We start from the raw sequence: 19,025 nt of genomic DNA on the forward strand, positions 1-19,025 counted from the left end.
AGCATTGCTGTTCCTTCACTGTTACAGGGTTAAAATCCTGGAACTCCCTCCTTACTGTACCTACACCACATTAACTGCAGCTTCAAGAAGGGGGCTCTCAAGGAGAATTAAGGATGGGCAATAAATGCTGGCCAGTCAGTGATGTCCGCTTTCCATAAATGAATAAATAAAAAATTATTTTATAGACCAGACTTTTCTTCTCTTGAATACAGAAGATTAAGAGCTGATATAATTGAGGTGTTTGAGATGATTAACAGATTTGATTGCTCAGATGGAGAGATGATATTCCATGTAGTGGGGGCTGCCAGAATCTTGAAGTTCAAACAGGACCATTTAGGAGGGATATCAAGGTGCACTTCTTGACAAAAAGGAAAGAGATAACTGCAACACTCCACCAGGCCCTCCCCTCAAAAAAAACTGCAACACTCCCACCCTCCCAAAACAAACAGCAACACTCCCACCCTCCCAAAACAAACTGCAACACTCCCACCCTCCCAAAACAAACTGCAACACTCCCACCCTCCCAAAACAAACAGCAACACTCCCACCCTCCCAAAACAAACAGCAACACTCCCACCCTCCCAAAACAAACTGCAACACTCCCACCCTCCCAAAACAAACTGCAACACTCCCACCCTCCCAAAACAAACTGCAACACTCCCACCCTCCCAAAACAAACAGCAACACTCCCACCCTCCCAAAACAAACTGCAACACTCCCACCCTCCCAAAACAAACTGCAACACTCCCACCCTCCCAAAACAAACAGCAACACTCCCACCCTCCCAAAACAAACTGCAACACTTCCACCCTCCCAAAACAAACTGCAACACTCCCAACCTCCCAAAACAAACTGCAACACTCCCACCCTCCCAAAACAAACTGCAACACTCCCACCCTCCCAAAACAAACTGCAACACTCCCACCCTCCCAAAACAAACTGCAACACTCCCACCCTCCCAAAACAAACTGCAACACTCCCACCCTCCCAAAACAAACTGCAACACTCCCACCCTCCCAAAACAAACTGCAACACTCCCACCCTCCCAAAACAAACTGCAACACTCCCACCCTCCCAAAACAAACTGCAACACCCAATCACCACCTCAAAAAATCTGCAATCCCTCAAAAAAAAATCTGCAATCTTCCCACCCTCCCCCAAAAAAACTGCCACATTTCCCCCCACCCCACCCCAAAATAAGGCTATTGAGACTGGAGCTCAGTGGGAATTTCAGAAGTGAAGGGAATAGTGGTCCATGCACACTCCATGAATGGCCCCTTCCATAAGGGCCCTTAGATTGTTCAGCATTCCTGCTGCTGCCCCTGTTTAGATCAACTGGGACCAAACCTTGGACCTCAACATCGTTGCAGATAAAAGCATAAGTTTCCCAATCTGTATTACGACAGCCTGTTGACCATTATGTTTCGAGATTACTGCCCACATTCATCTGATAAACTTGCCTGGATTAATGAATTTTCCATTTCCCACTTCGTAACTGAGAGTCAAGTCACTGAATTGAAACCCAAATATCTTGGATTTTGGGCCAGATTTTTTTCTGGGTCTTCTTGGATGTGTTATCATGAATCTTTCAGGAGAATAACCTTTGCTTGTCCTTTGAAGGACGAAAATCTGATGTTAGGAGCTGGGTCTAAACTGAAGTAGAACACTACCTGACGGCTTCACTCTGACCCATTTGTAGAAGTCACAGCTTCTGTGATCTAAAGTAACCTCATGTTAAATAAAGATTGGGATTGATTCAGGCAGATTCAGTGCTGCACCTGCCTCATGTCACAGCATGGATACTCCACACGGGAGCAATATAGGAGCGTCTGCAGGCGAATGAGTAATACATGCCCAAGGAGTAGACGTGTAAATGGGCACTTGAGGAAACCTCATTAAAAATTTGGCAAATATTCTGAGTCTAATAGAAATTAAAATCCTCACTGTGCTGAGAGCTCAGGGACCCTGAGCCTCCCACTTGGCATCTAGGTTTTCATGTTAAAAAGCCAAAAGGCTTTGATTGCTTTGACCCTACCTGGATGATGCAATGGAATTGACTGATGTACAGTTAGAAATGCAGACCACTCGGTGTTCAGGTTACACTCAGATTACAGTCGGACCGTGCTTTTGTTACGCTCTGGTTTCGTTTGGATTGTTCTCTGGTTACCCTTCAATTGTGCTCCAGTTAAGCTGAATTACACTCCAGTTATGCAACTGCATTGCATTTCGGTTATACTCCTGATTGTGGTCTGTTCCTGGTGGTGGGCAACACACACTAATCTCTTGTTTTGGACTTGTCAGCATTAATGTAGAATATTGCTGCTTTGTTCAGAGTGACACACTTCAATGTTTGTTTCCTAGCCGTCCGTACACTAACAAAGTCATCACGCTGTGGTACCGCCCACCAGAACTCTTGCTGGGGGAGGAGAGGTACTCTCCGGCCATCGATGTTTGGAGTTGTGGGTAAGTACAATGTGGATGATGTTGAAGATTGTACATGTCATTGACGCAAATGCTGTATTATTCTTGTTTGAATTGTTTTACGGCTTATTATTTCACAAGCCCAAAACAAAATTAGAAAAGCTATGAATGTTATTTGTAATAAAAAAGCAAAATGGGCTGAGATTCAGTATTCCCCAGGCCTGAGGCTGATCAAGCTGAAAGAACAACTGGTAATATCGTGAGAGGCGCAAACCCAGTTTTTCGCCTCTTGCATGATCGGGAGAATGAGTTCATTCTCGTTTCTTGCTTTTACTGTATCAGAGGTTTGGCGTACAGTGAAATTCCACAATTATGGGAAAGCTTCCCTGATTTAAAAAGAGATTCTGCAATAAGTTGTAGGTGTTAGCAACTCACTAAAGGTTCCTGTGCTGCTGGTTACTATGACCTGGGGATTTGTGTACAAGTTAGGGGTCAGTGAGCTGGAGCCCTCCACATTGTCACGTTGTTAACTCGCTTTGTTCTGTTTGCAGGTGTATCCTTGGAGAGCTCTTCACTAAAAAACCAATCTTTCAAGCCAATCAGGAGCTGGCACAGCTTGAACTCATCAGGTAGTGGATGGATTTAAGATGTTCTAACTGTTGATAATTCATTGATTTGCACAAGGTTGTCCCTGTTTGATCAGTATTATTCATAGAATCCTGACAGTGCAGAAGGAGGCCATTTGGCCCATCGAGCCTGCACCAACAACAATCCCACCCAGGCCCTATCCCCATAATACCACATATTTACCTTGCTGATTCCCCTGGCACTAATGGACAATTTAGCGTGGCCAATCAACCTAACATGGACTGTGGAACGAAACTGGAGCACCTGGAGGAAACCCATGCAGACATGGGGAGAACATGCAAACTCACACAGACAGTGACCTGAGGCTGGAATTGAACCCAGGTCCCTGGCGCTGCGAGGCAGCAGTGCTAACCACTGTGCCACCCATAGTTGACAATGTCTCAACTGTTGCTTGAAGGGGCAACTGAAAATTTGAGTGAAAGTACACCCATCGAGTCATCTTTTCCTGTGTTATCTTGCAGGTTCTGTGTCTTCACGTTGATTGGTCCCTTATCGTGAGACAGTGGCTCCATGTTCTAGATTCCCCACCTTGGGAAAAGCTGTCAGTCTGTCCTGTCAATCCCTTCAGAATCTTACATGTTTGAATGAGATCACCCCTCATGCTTCTATGCCAAAGAATATCGACCTAACTGAATTCAAAGGCAGGATGTATTGATGGAAATGTATAAAATACTGGTTAGGCCACAGCTGGAAGTTTGTGTAGTTCTGGTCACATCTAATGAAGTTCATAACTACAGTGGAGAGAGTGCAGAGGAGATTTACTAGCACATTGCCTAATTTAGTCAGCTATCCCAGAAACTAATCTAGTGAACCTTCACTGTACTGCCTCCATTTCTACTATATCTTTCCTTTGAAATGAAGACCAATACTGTGCACAGTCTCACCCCAAAATCCAGTCCAATTCAATCAAGTCTTCCTTATTTTATTATAATCCCCTTGTAATAAAATCCCAATATGCCATTTGACTTCCTAATTGCTCATTGTATCTGCATGTTAGCTTCCCTGTTGTATGAGGGCACCCAGGTCCCTTTGAACATCAATATTTATTGTTTAAAATTTTGCATCTTTTAAAAATATTCTGTTTGCCTATTCTACCAAAGTGAATAACCTCAAACCTCCCCACATTACACTCCAGCTGCCGCTCACTTTACCTCTCCATATTTCTTTGTAGCTTCTTTGTGATCCTCTGAACAGTTTTCACTCCCAGCTAGCTTTACATTGAAAACCACATTAGGATGTTGAAAGAGGCCGTTCAACCCAGTGTCTGCACCGGCCAAAAGAGAGAAACAAGTAAACTAGTCACCCATTTTAATCCATTTTCCAACCCCTGGTCCATGGCCTTCAGCTTGCAGCACTTAAAATACAGATCCAAGGACCTTTTAAGTGAGTTGTGTGTTTCAATCTCAACAACTAATTCAAGTTGTGAATTCCAGACACCCACTCCTTCTAGGTGAAAACATTTTTCCTCATGCCACTTCTACCAATCACCTTAAATCTATGCCCCCTGGTAATTGACCCCTCAGTGAGGAGAAACAATTCTTTCCTGTCTACCCTGTTTAGGCCACTCATAATTTTGTACACCTCAATTAGGTCACCCCTCAGCCTCCTCAGTTCTAAGGAAAAATAACCCTGGCCTGCCTAGTCTTTCCTCTCTTCAGCTTTCAAGCCTTGGCAACGTGCTAGTAAATCTCCTCTGCACTCTCTGCACCGTAGTTATGAACTTCATTAGATGTGACCAGAACTACACAAACTTCCAGCTGTGGCCTAACCAGCATTTTATACATTTCCATCAATACATTCTGCCTTTGAATTCAATATCTCACCCATTAATGGAAAGCATTCCATTTGCTTTCTCTACAGGCTTATTCACCTGTCTTGCCACCTTCAAGAACCTGTAGAAAAGCACTAAAGTCTTTACGTCTTGACCCCTCTCAATATCCTCCAACTTATTCAGTTTTTCCACGCTTTTTTGCCCTTCCCAAATGTATTATCTCACACTTTTCCAGATTGAATTCCATTTGTTCTTTCTCTGTTCACTCAAACCATGGCTGTCATTTTGGAGTTGACAACTATCATCTTCACTATCAACTACATGGCCATTTTTTGTGTTGTCTGCAAATTTCCCAATCATGCCTCCCACATTTAAGACTAAATCATTAATATACACAACAAACATCAAGGGCCCAATACTGATCCGGGGAAACACTACCTGAAACTGCTTTCCGTTCTATTCATGGGTGGCAGAGTGGCACAGTGGTTAGCACTGCTGCCTCAAAGTGCTAGGGAGCCGGGTTCGAGCTGGCCTTGGATGGCTGTCTGTGAAGTTTGCATGTTCTCTCAGTGGGTTTCCTCTGGGTGCTCTGCTTTCCTCCCACAGTCCAAAAATGTGCAAGTTAGGTGCATTAGACTTGTTTAATTGCCCCTTAGTGTCCCAAGATGTGTCAGTAGGTGGATGAGGCACAATAAATATGCAGGTTAACATAAGAACTAGGAGCAGGATTAGGCCATCTGGTCCCTCAAGCCTGCTCTGCCATTCAATAAGATCATGGCTGACATTCTCGTGGACTCAGCTCCACTTACCCGCCCGCTCACCATAACCCTTAATTCCTTTACTGTTCAAAAATTTACCTATCCTTGCCGTAAAAACATTCAGTGCTTTACTGGGCAGGGAATTCTACAGATTGACAATCCTTAGGGGACGATGTTCCTCCTCAACTCAGTCCTAAACCTGCTCCCCCTTATTTTGAGGCTCTGCCCCCTAGTTCAAGCTTCATCCACCAGTGGAAAACATTTCCCTGCATCTATCTGCTACTTCATCCAGCTTCATTTCCTAAGACTAAATCTAGAATTGTGTCCCCTACTGTTGGGTTTATTACTTGCTGGCTAAAGATGTTCTCCTGAATGCAGTTCAAGAATTTTGTCCCCTCACACTAATTGATATCAGGGTAGTTGAAGTCTCTGGCTAGTATTGCCGAATTGTTTTTGCACTCAGTAATTTGCCAATGTATTTTTGCTTCTAGCTCCCTTTCACTATTTGGGGACCTATAGTACACTCTTAGCAATGTGGCTGCCCCTTTTCTATTTCTGAGCTCAACACATAAGGCCTCATTTGATGCTTCATTTAGTATATTATCCCATATCACAGTTGCAATTGATTCTTTTACCAATAATTACCCACAACTTATTTACCCCCCTCCCTGCCCTGTGTGAAAATTCTATATCCAGGGGCGTTGAGCTTTAATTTTCCCCTCTTTAAGCTAGGTTTCTGTTATAGCGATGATATCACACCACCATGTATCTATCTGTGTCCTCAGCTCATTAGCTTTATATACTATGCTCCTTGCATTGACATATATACCCTTTAACACAGCCAAATTCCTGTGCTGAAATCTATGTAACCTGTGCTGCTTCTGAATTTCAGAGTCACTCACTAATTCTCCATTTCCTGTTCCCTGCTCTGAATTTGCCTTCAGGGTTCCATCCTTCTGACTATCCAATTTAACCCCACCCCTCAACAATGGCACTCGCAAATCCCCCTCCAAGGATATTCATCCAGTCCTGTTCAGGTGTAGACTGTCAGGCTGGCACAGGTCCCAGCTTCCCCAGAACTGGTCTATCCCAGTAACTCAGAAATCTGATGCCTCTCTCCTATACCAGGCTTCCAGCCATGAGTTTATTTGCTGAATTCTCCTATTTTTATACTCATGCACCTCAGATTGGGAGTAACCCTGAGAGTGCTGCTTTAAAGGCCCTGCTTTTCATTCTCCTGCTTAGCTCACTAAAATCTGCTTTTGGAATCTCATCACCTTTCCTGCCTAAGTCATTGTTATAACACGGCCCACGAATGGACTTTTTACCCTGAGAGTGACTGCCCTTGACGTCACGGCAGCATTTGACTGTGGGTCCATCAAAGAGCCCTAGCAAGACTGGAGTCAATGTGAATCAGAGGAGAAACTCTCTGCCGGTTGGACAGAGCACAGAGGAAGATGGTTATGGTGGTTGGAGGTCAATCATCTCAGCTGCAGGACATCACTGCAGGAGTCCCTCAGGGTCGTCGACACAACCATCTTCAGCTGCTTCATCAATGACCTTCCCTCCGTCATAAGATTAGAAGTGGGACTGTTTGCTGCTGATTGCAAAATGTTTCAGTATCATTTGCAACTCCTCAGATACTGAAGCAGTCCCTGTCCAAATGCAACAAGACCTGGATAATATCCACTTAGGCTGACAAGTGGAAAGTAACATTTGTGCCACACAAATGCCAGGCAATGATCATCTCCAACAAGAGAGGATCTAACCATCGCCTCTTGATATTCAATGGTGTTATCATCACTGAATCTCCCACTATCAGCATCCTGGAGATTACCATTGATCAGAAACTATTGGCCTATCCATTCACTGAATCTACTGATGGCCATGAAACCATTGTCAATTGTCAGAAAAACCCATCTGGTTCACTATGTCCTTTAGGGAAGGGAATCTGCCGTCCTTACCCGGTCTGGCCTACATGGACTCCAGTGCCACAGCAATGTGATTGACTCTCAACTACCCGTGGGCAACTAGGCATGGGCAATAAATGCTGGCCAGCCAGTGATGCCCATGTCCCACAAATGAATAACAAAAAAAAGGAAAGTTAAGTCAAGGCCAGTTAAAATAAAATAGCATAAGGAAACCAAGTAAACTGAAAGTGTTTGTTTTATTCATTTATGGTATGTGAGCATCGCTAGCATGGCCAGCATTTATTGCCAGTCCTTAGTTGCTCTTCATAACATGATGGTGAACATATTTCTTGAACTGTTGAAGTCCCTGAGGTGTAGGCACACCCACAGTGTTGTTAGGGAGGTAGTTCCAGGATTTTGGCCCAGTGACAGTGAAGGAACAGCGATATATTTCCAGGTCAGGATGAGTGGCTTGGTGGGGAACCTCCAGGTGGTGGTGTTTCCAGGTATCTGCTGCTCTTGCCATTTGTGGATTTGGAAGATGGTGCCTCAGCAGTGTTGGTGGGTTTCTACAGTGCATCTTGTAGATGGCACACACGCCTGGCATTATTCGTCAGAGGTGAAGGGATTGAATGCAGGCTGCTTTGTCCTTAATGGTGTTGAGCTTTTTGAGAGTGTTGTTGGGGCGGCACTCATCCAGGCAAGTGGAAAGTATTCTCTTACTCTCCTGACTGTGCCTTGTAGATGCTGGACAGGCTTTGGGGAGTTAGAAGGTGAGTTAAAAGCCTCAGGATTCCTAGCCTTTGAGCTGCTCTGGGTGCCATAGTATTTCTATATTTTTTTCAGTTGTGGAACATGAACACTGCTGGCTGGCCAGCATTTATTGCCCATCCCTGGGTGCCTGAAAACAATTGAGAGTCAACCACATAGCCGTGGCTCTGGAGTCGCATGTAGGCCAGACTGGGTAAGGATGGCAGATTTTGTTCCCTAAAGGACATTAGTGAACCAGGTGGGATTTTCTGACAATTGACAATGGTTCGTGGTCGTCAGTAGGCATTTAATTCCAATTTTTTTTTTAATTGAATTCAAAATCTGCCACCTGCCAGGCAGGATTTGAATCCGGGTTCCCAGAGCATTGGTTGAGTTTCTGGATTAATAGTCTAGCAATAATATCACCAGCCATCGCCTCCCCATTGCTCATGCCTCTTACTTAAATTGAACTAATTCTTTTAAAAATTGTGTTTTTCTAATTTTCAGCTACTTAAAAGACACTCCCTCACTATCTCATGAACCAATGAAGCTTCTCTTGTGATATTGGTCTTGGGTAGTTTTAAACTCAGTCCTCTCACACAGGTTTCAACTCTTGGTCTCCTGGTGACTGAGAAAGTTCAAGAAAGAAAAAGGCACCCTCTCCCCTCCTCACTGAACTCCCTTACCTAGCAATCTCACAGTGATTCTACCCAACCAGCTATACTCCATCATCAGCAAACACACATACATTACCCTTGGTCTTGTCAGAGTTAAGTTGTTAATATAGATTTCAGATAGCTGAGGCTGCAGCTCCGATCCTTAAAGCACTCCACGAGTCACAGCCTGCCAACTTCAATATGCCAAGTTTATCTCTACTCTGCTACCATTAACCAATCCTCTATCCACGCTAATCTATTCATCCTAACTACGAGTCATAATCTTCTGCATTGACCTTTTGTGTTGCATTTTATCCTGTGTTGTTTGGAAATCCAAGTATCTGCAAGTTCACCCATATCTACCTTATAGGACAAAGGAATTAGGAGCAGGAGTACGCAATTCAGCCTTACGAGCACGCTCCGCTGTTTAAAATTATCATGGCTGATCTTATCCTGATCTCAATTCCATTTTCCTTCCCATAGCCCTTTATCCAGCTTCTCATCAGGAACATATCTATGTCTCTTTTAAATCTTTTGATTGAGTCTGTCTCCACTGCACCCTGGGTCAGTGAGTTCCACAGATTCACAGCCCTTGAAAAGAAGTAGTTTCTCCTCATCTCAGTTTTGAAGCTACCTCTTCTCAGTTTATGTCTATGACCTCTTGTTCTGGTCTGCCTCACAAGGGAACATGTGATCAACTTCCGCCTTTTCAATCCCCTTTAGCATTTTATATACCTCGGTCAGATCCCCCTCATTCTCCTGAACTCCACTGAGTATAAAACCCAGCTATTCAACCACTCCTCGTACGACAGCCCTGAAATCAATCTGGTAAACATCTTCTGAACTTCCTCCAATGCCATCATATCCTTCCTCAAGTAAGGAGATCAAAACTGGACATGATGTTCCAGGTGTGGTCTCACCAACACTTTATACAATTGTGAAACATTTCTTTCCTTTTAAAATCTAGTCCTTTTGCAACAAATGCCAAGATTCTATTTGCCTTTCTTATTATACGCTGCACCTGCATACCCACTTTCTGTGATTCATGCATAAGGACACCCAGATCCCTCTGCACAGATGCACTTTGAATATATTATTTCAATAATAATTTCCTCTTTTATTTTCACAATCAAAGTGGATAATCTCATACTTATCCACATTAAACTCCATCTGCCAGATTCTGGCCCATTCTCCTAGCCTATCAATATCAATCTGTATACTCTTTATACCCTCATCACAACTGCTTTCCCATCTACTTTAGGGTCATCTGCAAATTTTGTTGTTACACTCTGTCCCTGTTCTCAGATCATTTATATAGATTGTAAACAGTTGAGAAAAAACTGAATTTTTAAAGTAATCCCTTTAATATAAAACAAATCTATAGCAATAGCACACAATCATCATAGGTTAACAAGACGACTCAGGTTGGTTGAGGCATTGCCATGGAGATTGCACCAGCAAACTATAGCCCTTCAGGTTTTTGTTCAGTTCAAAAAAGGAGCAATACCTGGACATTGTCTGCAGAGGAGGAGTGCCCATTTACAAAAAATATGTTGTTTCTAGCAGGTGTTGTGGGCACTGTAATCTCAATTTTGGTTGTTGGTGTAGTTCTTAGCACACAGGATTGTTCAGCAAGTACTGGCCAATTGAAAATCGCATCTAACGTTTAACATTGTCATCTGAGTTTTTCTTGCATAGACTGGTTGAGTACCACCTCTGCCTATTGCAAACAGCCGAAGGGATGTGCTGTTTAACATGACAGCTAGCGCATATCAGGAATCCCAGTGAAATTTGTTTACCATAGTACTCTTTGGGTGGTAGGCAGAATGTCTTTTTGGCTTGATGGCAGCGTCTTGTTAGTGGAAAACACCAGTGGTGTGACTGAAGGCAGATTATTAGTTAAAAGGGTGTAAATTGAGAGAGGTGGATACTCAGCAACACCTTGGTGTCCTCGTGCACCAGTCGCTGAAAGTAAGTGTGCAGGTACAGCAGTCAGTGAAAAAGGTAAATGGTATGCTAGCCTTCATCACGAGAAGATTTGAATAAAGGAATAGGGATGTTTTACTGCAATTGTATAGGGTGTTGGTGAGCTCACACCCTGGAGTATTGTGTGCAGTTTTGGTGTCCTTATCTGAGGAAGGATGTCCTTGTTATTGGGGGAATACAGCGAAGGTTTACCAGGCGTATCCCTGGGATGGCGGGTCAGTCATGTGGAGAGATGAAGCTGGTTAGGATTATACTCACTGGAGTTCAGAGAGTGAGAGGGGATTTCATAGGAACTTATAAAACTCTAACAGGGTTAGACAGGGTAAATTCAGAAAGAGTGTTCCCAATGATGGAGGAGTCCAGAACTAAGGGTCATAGTTTGAGGATAAGGGGTAAATTAGAACTGAGATGAGGAGAAATTTCTTCATCCAGAGGGTGGTGTATGTGTGGAATTCACTCCCACAGGATGTAGTTGAGGCCAAAATGTTGACATAGCTCTTGGGGCTAAAGGGATCGAGCGATATGGGAGGAAGGTGGGATCAGGATATTGAATTTGGTGATCAGCCATGATCAAAATGAATGGTGGAGCAGGGCCGATGGGCCGAATGGTCTCCTGCTTGAAATAATGGAAGATTTGCAAAAGTTGGCAGAGAATTTTCCAATTGCAAATGATCATTTTGTTGTGTGCTTTTGTTTTCTCAGTCGATTATGTGGCAGCCCTTGTCCTGCTGCTTGGCCTGATGTCATTAAACTGCCGTATTTTCACACGATGAAACCGAAGAAGCAATATCGGAGACGCCTTCGTGAAGAGTTTGCATTGTAAGCTTCAATAACAATCAGTACAACAGCAGGAGTTCAGTGCTATTGATGCTGTTGAGTGTGTGACAGGACAGTGCAGAGGGAGCTTCCCTCTGTAACTAACGCCATGTTGTACCTGTCCCAACAATGATAGAAAGTTGGGCTAATGAAACTGCTGTGATATCACCCTGATCAAACAGAGCCATGAGCTTCAAGGATGATTCTGCAATAATTAGAACTAGTCACCAGAATACACACAGAATAAATTTAAGCATCTTTACTGTACAGTGAGAAGGGTAATTTTTAAATTCAGATTGTTGCTTCATTTTTCCTGAGTAGAGTGCCCAGTGACCATGACCAAACTGACCTTGACCAGAATGTCCACTGGATGTAACTGAACTGTCCAGTGGCCTGGAGTATTCACTAACATTGAGCACTTTGGATACTAATGCTTGGGGTTTGCAGCAGCTGTTTAATATGGTTTATTACCTGCAGCAGGTAGCACGCAGGCAGCTGACAACTCACAGCATGAAGTGGATGTTTTTAATGCTTTTCTCTGCCTCTCTTATAACTTTGGGTTTTGATGTTATGTTCTCCTGAGATGTTGATATGGACCCAGTGTTCCTGGGTTTTAGCGTTGAACACGCTTACTGTTTTTTAGTGTAACAGTGTGGGTATTTGCACACTTACTGTTTCTCAGAGTAATAGGGTGGACATTTGCACACGCACTGTTTCTCAGTGTAACAATGTGGATATTTGCACACTTGCTGTTCTTCAGTGTAGTAGTGGGGATATTGTCACAGTCCCTGCTTCTCAGTGTAGTAATGTGGATATTTACACACTTGTTGTTTCTCAGTGTAACATTGTGGATATTTAAACACTCACTGTTTCTCAGTGTAACACTGGACATTTGCACACTTGCTGATTCTCAGAATAGCAGTGTGGGTATTTACACATTGCTGTTTCTCACTGTAACAGTGAGGCTACTTACACACACACTGTTTCTGAGTGTAACAGTGTGGATGTTTGCACACTCGCTGTTTCTCAGAATAACGGTGTGGGTATTTGCACACTTGCTGTTTCTCAGTGTAACAGTGTGGGTATTTACACGCTCTCTGTTTCTCAGTGTAACAGTGTGGGTATTTACACGCTCTCTGTTTCTCAGTGTAACAGTGTGGGTATTTGCACACTCTCTGTTTCTCAGAATAACAGTGTGGGTATTTGCACACTTGCTGTTTCTCAGTGTAACAGTGTGGGTATTTACACGCTCTCTGTTTCTCAGTGTAACAGTGTGGGTATTTACACGCTCTCTGTTTCTCAGTGTAACAGTGTGGGTATTTACACGCTCTCTGTTTCTCAGTGTAACAGTGTGGGTATTTGCACACTCTCTGTTTCTCAGAATAACAGTGTGGGTATTTGCACACTTGCTGTTTCTCAGTGTAACAGTGTGGGTATTTACACGCTCTCTGTTTCTCAGTGTAACAGTGTGGGTATTTACACGCTCTCTGTTTCTCAGTGTAACAGTGTGGGTATTTACACGCTCTCTGTTTCTCAGTGTAACAGTGTGGGTATTTACACGCTCTCTGTTTCTCAGTGTAACAGTGTGGGTATTTACACGCTCTCTGTTTCTCAGTGTAACAGTGTGGGTATTTGCACACTCTCTGTTTCTCAGTGTAACAGTGTGGGTATTTACACACTCGCTGTTTCTCAGTGTAACAGTGTGGGTATTTACACACTCGCTGTTTCTCAGTGTAACAGTGTGGGTATTTACACGCTCTCTGTTTCTCAGTGTAACAGTGTGGGTATTTACACGCTCTCTGTTTCTCAGTGTAACAGTGTGGGTATTTACACGCTCTCTGTTTCTCAGTGTAACAGTGTGGGTATTTACACGCTCTCTGTTTCTCAGTGTAACAGTGTGGGTATTTACACGCTCTCTGTTTCTCAGTGTAACAGTGTGGGTATTTGCACACTCTCTGTTTCTCAGTGTAACAGTGTGGGTATTTACACACTCGCTGTTTCTCAGTGTAACAGTGTGGGTATTTACACACTCGCTGTTTCTCAGTGTAACAGTGTGGGTATTTACACGCTCTCTGTTTCTCAGTGTAACAGTGTGGGTATTTACACGCTCTCTGTTTCTCAGTGTAACAGTGTGGGTATTTACACGCTCTCTGTTTCTCAGTGTAACAGTGTGGGTATTTACACGCTCTCTGTTTCTCAGTGTAACAGTGTGGGTATTTACACGCTCTCTGTTTCTCAGTGTAACAGTGTGGGTATTTGCACACTCTCTGTTTCTCAGTGTAACAGTGTGGGTATTTACACACTCGCTGTTTCTCAGTGTAACAGTGTGGGTATTTACACACTCGCTGTTTCTCAGTGTGACTGTGTGGGTATTTACACACTCTCTGTTTCTCAGTGTAACAGTGTGGGTATTTACACACTCTCTGTTTCTCAGTGTAACTGTGTGGGTATTTACACACTCGCTGTTTCTCAGTGTAACTGTGTGGGTATTTACACACTCTCTGTTTCTCAGTGTAACAGTGTGGGTATTTACACACTCGCTGTTTCTCAGTGTAACAGTGTGGGTATTTACACGCTTGCTGTTTCTCAGTGTAACTGTGTGGGTATTTACACACTCTCTGTTTCTCAGTGTAACTGTGTGGGTATTTACACGCTTGCTGTTTCTCAGTGTAACTGTGTGGGTATTTACACACTCGCTGTTTCTCAGTGTAACTGTGTGGGTATTTACACACTCTCTGTTTCTCAGTGTAACAGTGTGGGTATTTACACACTCGCTGTTTCTCAGTGTAACAGTGTGGGTATTTACACACTCTCTGTTTCTCAGTGTAACTGTGTGGGTATTTACACACTCGCTGTTTCTCAGTGTAACTGTGTGGGTATTTACACACTCGCTGTTTCTCAGTGTAACAGTGTGGGTATTTACACACTCTCTGTTTCTCAGTGTAACTGTGTGGGTATTTACACACTCGCTGTTTCTCAGTGTAACTGTGTGGGTATTTACACGCTTGCTGTTTCTCAGTGTAACTGTGTGGGTATTTACACGCTCGCTGTTTCTCAGTGTAACAGTGTGGGTATTTACACACTCGCTGTTTCTCAGTGTAACTGTGTGGGTATTTACACACTCGCTGTTTCTCAGTGTGACTGTGTGGGTATTTACACGCTCGCTGTTTCTCAGTGTAACAGTGTGGGTATTTACACACTCGCTGTTTCTCAGTGTAACTGTGTGGGTATTTACACGCTTGCTGTTTCTCAGTGTAACTGTGTAGGTATTTACACACTCGCTGTTTCTCAGTGTAACAGTGTGGGTATTTACACACTCGCTGTTTCTCAGTGTAACTGTGTGGGTATTTACACACTCGCTGTTTCTCAGTGTAACTGTGTGGGTATTTACACACTCGCTGTTTCTCAGTGTAACTGTGTGGGTATTTACACACTCGCTGTTTCTCAGTGTAACTGTGTGGGTATTTACACACTCGCTGTTTCTCAGTGTAACAGTGTGGGTATTTACACACTCGCTGTTTCTCAGTGTAACAGTGTGGGTATTTACACACTCGCTGTTTCTCAGTGTAACTGTGTGGGTATTTACACACTCGCTGTTTCTCAGTGTAACAGTGTGGGTATTTACACACTCGCTGTTTCTCAGTGTAACTGTGTGGGTATTTACACGCTTGCTGTTTCTCAGTGTAACTGTGTAGGTATTTACACACTCGCTGTTTCTCAGTGTAACAGTGTGGGTATTTACACACTCGCTGTTTCTCAGTGTAACTGTGTGGGTATTTACACACTCGCTGTTTCTCAGTGTAACTGTGTGGGTATTTACACACTCGCTGTTTCTCAGTGTAACTGTGTGGGTATTTACACACTCGCTGTTTCTCAGTGTAACTGTGTGGGTATTTACACACTCGCTGTTTCTCAGTGTAACTGTGTGGGTATTTACACACTCGCTGTTTCTCAGTGTAACTGTGTAGGTATTTACACACTCGCTGTTTCTCAGTGTAACAGTGTGGGTATTTACACACTCGCTGTTTCACAGTGTAACTGTCTGGGTATTTACACACTCGCTGTTTCTCAGTGTAACTGTGTGGGTATTTACACACTCGCTGTTTCTCAGTGTAACAGTGTGGGTATTTACACACTCGCTGTTTCACAGTGTAACTGTCTGGGTATTTACACACTCGCTGTTTCTCAGTGTAACAGTGTGGGTATTTACACACTCGCTGTTTCTCAGTGTAACAGTGTGGGTATTTACACACTCTCTGTTTCTCAGTGTAACTGTGTGGGTATTTACACACTCGCTGTTTCTCAGTGTAACTGTGTGGGTATTTACACACTCGCTGTTTCTCAGTGTAACTGTGTGGGTATTTACACACTCGCTGTTTCTCAGTGTAACTGTGTGGGTATTTACACGCTCGCTGTTTCTCAGTGTAACAGTGTGGGTATTTACACGCTCGCTGTTTCTCAGTGTAACTGTGTGGGTATTTACACACTCGCTGTTTCTCAGTGTAACTGTGTGGGTATTTACACACTCGCTGTTTCTCAGTGTAACAGTGTGGGTATTTACACACTCGCTGTTTCTCAGTGTAACAGTGTGGGTATTTACACACTCTCTGTTTCTCAGTGTAACTGTGTGGGTATTTACACACTCGCTGTTTCTCAGTGTAACTGTGTGGGTATTTACACACTCGCTGTTTCTCAGTGTAACTGTGTGGGTATTTACACACTCGCTGTTTCTCAGTGTAACTGTGTGGGTATTTACACACTCGCTGTTTCTCAGTGTAACTGTGTGGGTATTTACACACTCGCTGTTTCTCAGTGTAACTGTGTGGGTATTTACACACTCTCTGTTTCTCAGTGTAACTGTGTGGGTATTTACACACTCGCTGTTTCTCAGTGTAACTGTGTGGGTATTTACACACTCGCTGTTTCTCAGTGTAACTGTGTGGGTATTTACACACTCGCTGTTTCTCAGTGTAACAGTGTGGGTATTTACACACTCGCTGTTTCTCAGTGTAACAGTGTGGGTATTTACACACTCGCTGTTTCTCAGTGTAACAGTGTGGGTATTTACACACTCTCTGTTTCTCAGTGTAACAGTGTGGGTATTTACACACTCGCTGTTTCTCAGTGTAACTGTGTGGGTATTTACACACTCGCTGTTTCTCAGTGTAACTGTGTGGGTATTTACACACTCGCTGTTTCTCAGTGTAACTGTGTGGGTATTTACACACTCGCTGTTTCTCAGTGTAACAGTGTGGGTATTTACACACTCTCTGTTTCTCAGTGTAACTGTGTGGGTATTTACACACTCGCTGTTTCTCAGTGTAACTGTGTGGGTATTTACACACTCGCTGTTTCTCAGTGTAACAGTGTGGGTATTTACACACTCGCTGTTTCTCAGTGTAACTGTGTGGGTATTTACACACTCGCTGTTTCTCAGTGTAACTGTGTGGGTATTTACACACTCGCTGTTTCTCAGTGTAACTGTGTGGGTATTTACACACTCTCTGTTTCTCAGTGTAACTGTGTGGGTATTTACACACTCGCTGTTTCTCAGTGTAACTGTGTGGGTATTTACACACTCGCTGTTTCTCAGTGTAACTGTGTGGGTATTTACACACTCGCTGTTTCTCAGTGTAACTGTGTGGGTATTTACACACTCGCTGTTTCTCAGTGTAACTGTGTGGGTATTTACACACTCGCTGTTTCACAGTGTAACTGTGTGGGTATTTACACACTCTCTGTTTCTCAGTGTAACTGTGTGGGTATTTACACACTCGCTGTTTCTCAGTGTAACTGTGTGGGTATTTACACACTCGCTGTTTCTCAGTGTAACTGTGTGGGTATTTACACACTCGCTGTTTCTCAGTGTAACTGTGTGGGTATTTACACACTCGCTGTTTCTCAGTGTAACTGTGTGGGTATTTACACACTCGCTGTTTCTCAGTGTAACTGTGTGGGTATTTACACACTCGCTGTTTCTCAGTGTAACTGTGTGGGTATTTACACACTCGCTGTTTCTCAGTGTAACTGTGTGGGTATTTGCTATTTCTCCAGCATTCCTCTTCCTGCACTGGATCTGCTTGATCACATGCTGACCCTTGACCCCAGTAAGCGCTGCACTGCTGAGCAGACCTTACAGAGCGATTTCCTGAAAAACGTGGATCCGACAAAGATGCCTCCTCCAGAGTGAGTATGAGTATTTACAGCTTTCCTGCATTTTTGAGACTTAGAACCGTAGCAAACCGTAGAAAATTACAGCTCAGAAACAGGCCTTTTGGCTCTTTGTGTCTGCGCCGAACCATTTTTTGCCGAGTCCCACTTCCCTGCACTTGGACCATATCCATCTGTGTACCTGTCCAAGTTTTTCTTAAATGTTAAAAGTGACCACTTTTAACATTTAAGAATATTTGCCACTTTAAAATTTAAGCATTTACCACTTTATCCAGCAGCTCATTCCACACTCCCACCACTCTCTGTGTGAAGAATCCCCCCTAATATTCTCTTTAAACTTTTCTCCTTTCACCCTTAACCCATGCCCTCTGGTTTTTTTTCTCCCCTAGCCTCAGTGGAAAAAGCCTGCTTGCATTCACTCTATCTATACCCATCAAAATCTTATACACCTCTATCAAATCTCCCCTCATTCTTCTATGTTCCAGGGAATAAAGTCCTAACCTATTCAATCTCTCTCTGTAACTCAGCTTAACTTCTTATTTCAGAGGTAGCGGGCTTTTACATTGCTTTCTCCTTTTTCAAGTTTTACCATTGTTCTCACCACCTTGTTAAAATGTTTCACCTCATTCATTTCTCTGGCATTCCAGTATTTTCGTCCTCCCTAAACTATTTTCCAATCTAACCCCATTTTAATATTTCAAAATTTAACACAGCCAATCATTAACAAAAACAAAGCACCAATTAAGTAACTCTCAGAGGGAAGGCGATTGCTTAGTGGTATTATTGCTAGACTGTGAATGCAGAAACTCAGCTAATGTTCTGGGGGACCCAGGTTCGAATCCCACCATGGCAGGTGATGGAATTTTAATGTAATAAAAACTGGAATTCAGAATCTACTGATGACGATGAAACCTTTGTTGGAAAAACCCACCTGGTTCACTAATGTCCTTCAGGGAAGGAAATCTGCTGTCTTTACCCCGTCTGGCTTACGTGTGACCCTAGAGCCACAGCAGTGTGGTTGACTCTCAGTTAGGGATGGGCAATATATGCTGGTCAGCCAGTGATGCCCATGTCCATAAATGGTTAAATAAGTAGATATAATCATTAAAATATGCATAATATACAGCAATTTATGTTT

General features: G+C 43.3%; 1 protein-coding gene across 1 annotated transcript in view; it reads left to right on the forward strand.

Moving 5' to 3' along the window:
- LOC145340196 (cyclin-dependent kinase 12-like) overlaps window positions 1-19,025 on the forward strand; it is a gene marked incomplete at its 5' end in the record, with an annotated part of 55,410 nt that overhangs the window by 27,647 nt on the left and 8,738 nt on the right. The window contains 4 exons of the mRNA XM_080184625.1: window positions 2,362-2,463; window positions 2,973-3,050; window positions 11,603-11,719; window positions 17,771-17,902. Of these exons, the coding sequence (XP_080040751.1) occupies window positions 2,362-2,463; window positions 2,973-3,050; window positions 11,603-11,719; window positions 17,771-17,902 (429 nt within the window). The remainder of the gene's footprint in view (window positions 1-2,361; window positions 2,464-2,972; window positions 3,051-11,602; window positions 11,720-17,770; window positions 17,903-19,025) is intronic.

This window comes from Carcharhinus amblyrhynchos, unplaced genomic scaffold (genome assembly GCF_965287045.1).
Source record: "Carcharhinus amblyrhynchos unplaced genomic scaffold, sCarAmb.v2.hapA scaffold_833, whole genome shotgun sequence".
NCBI lineage: Eukaryota > Metazoa > Chordata > Chondrichthyes > Carcharhiniformes > Carcharhinidae > Carcharhinus > Carcharhinus amblyrhynchos.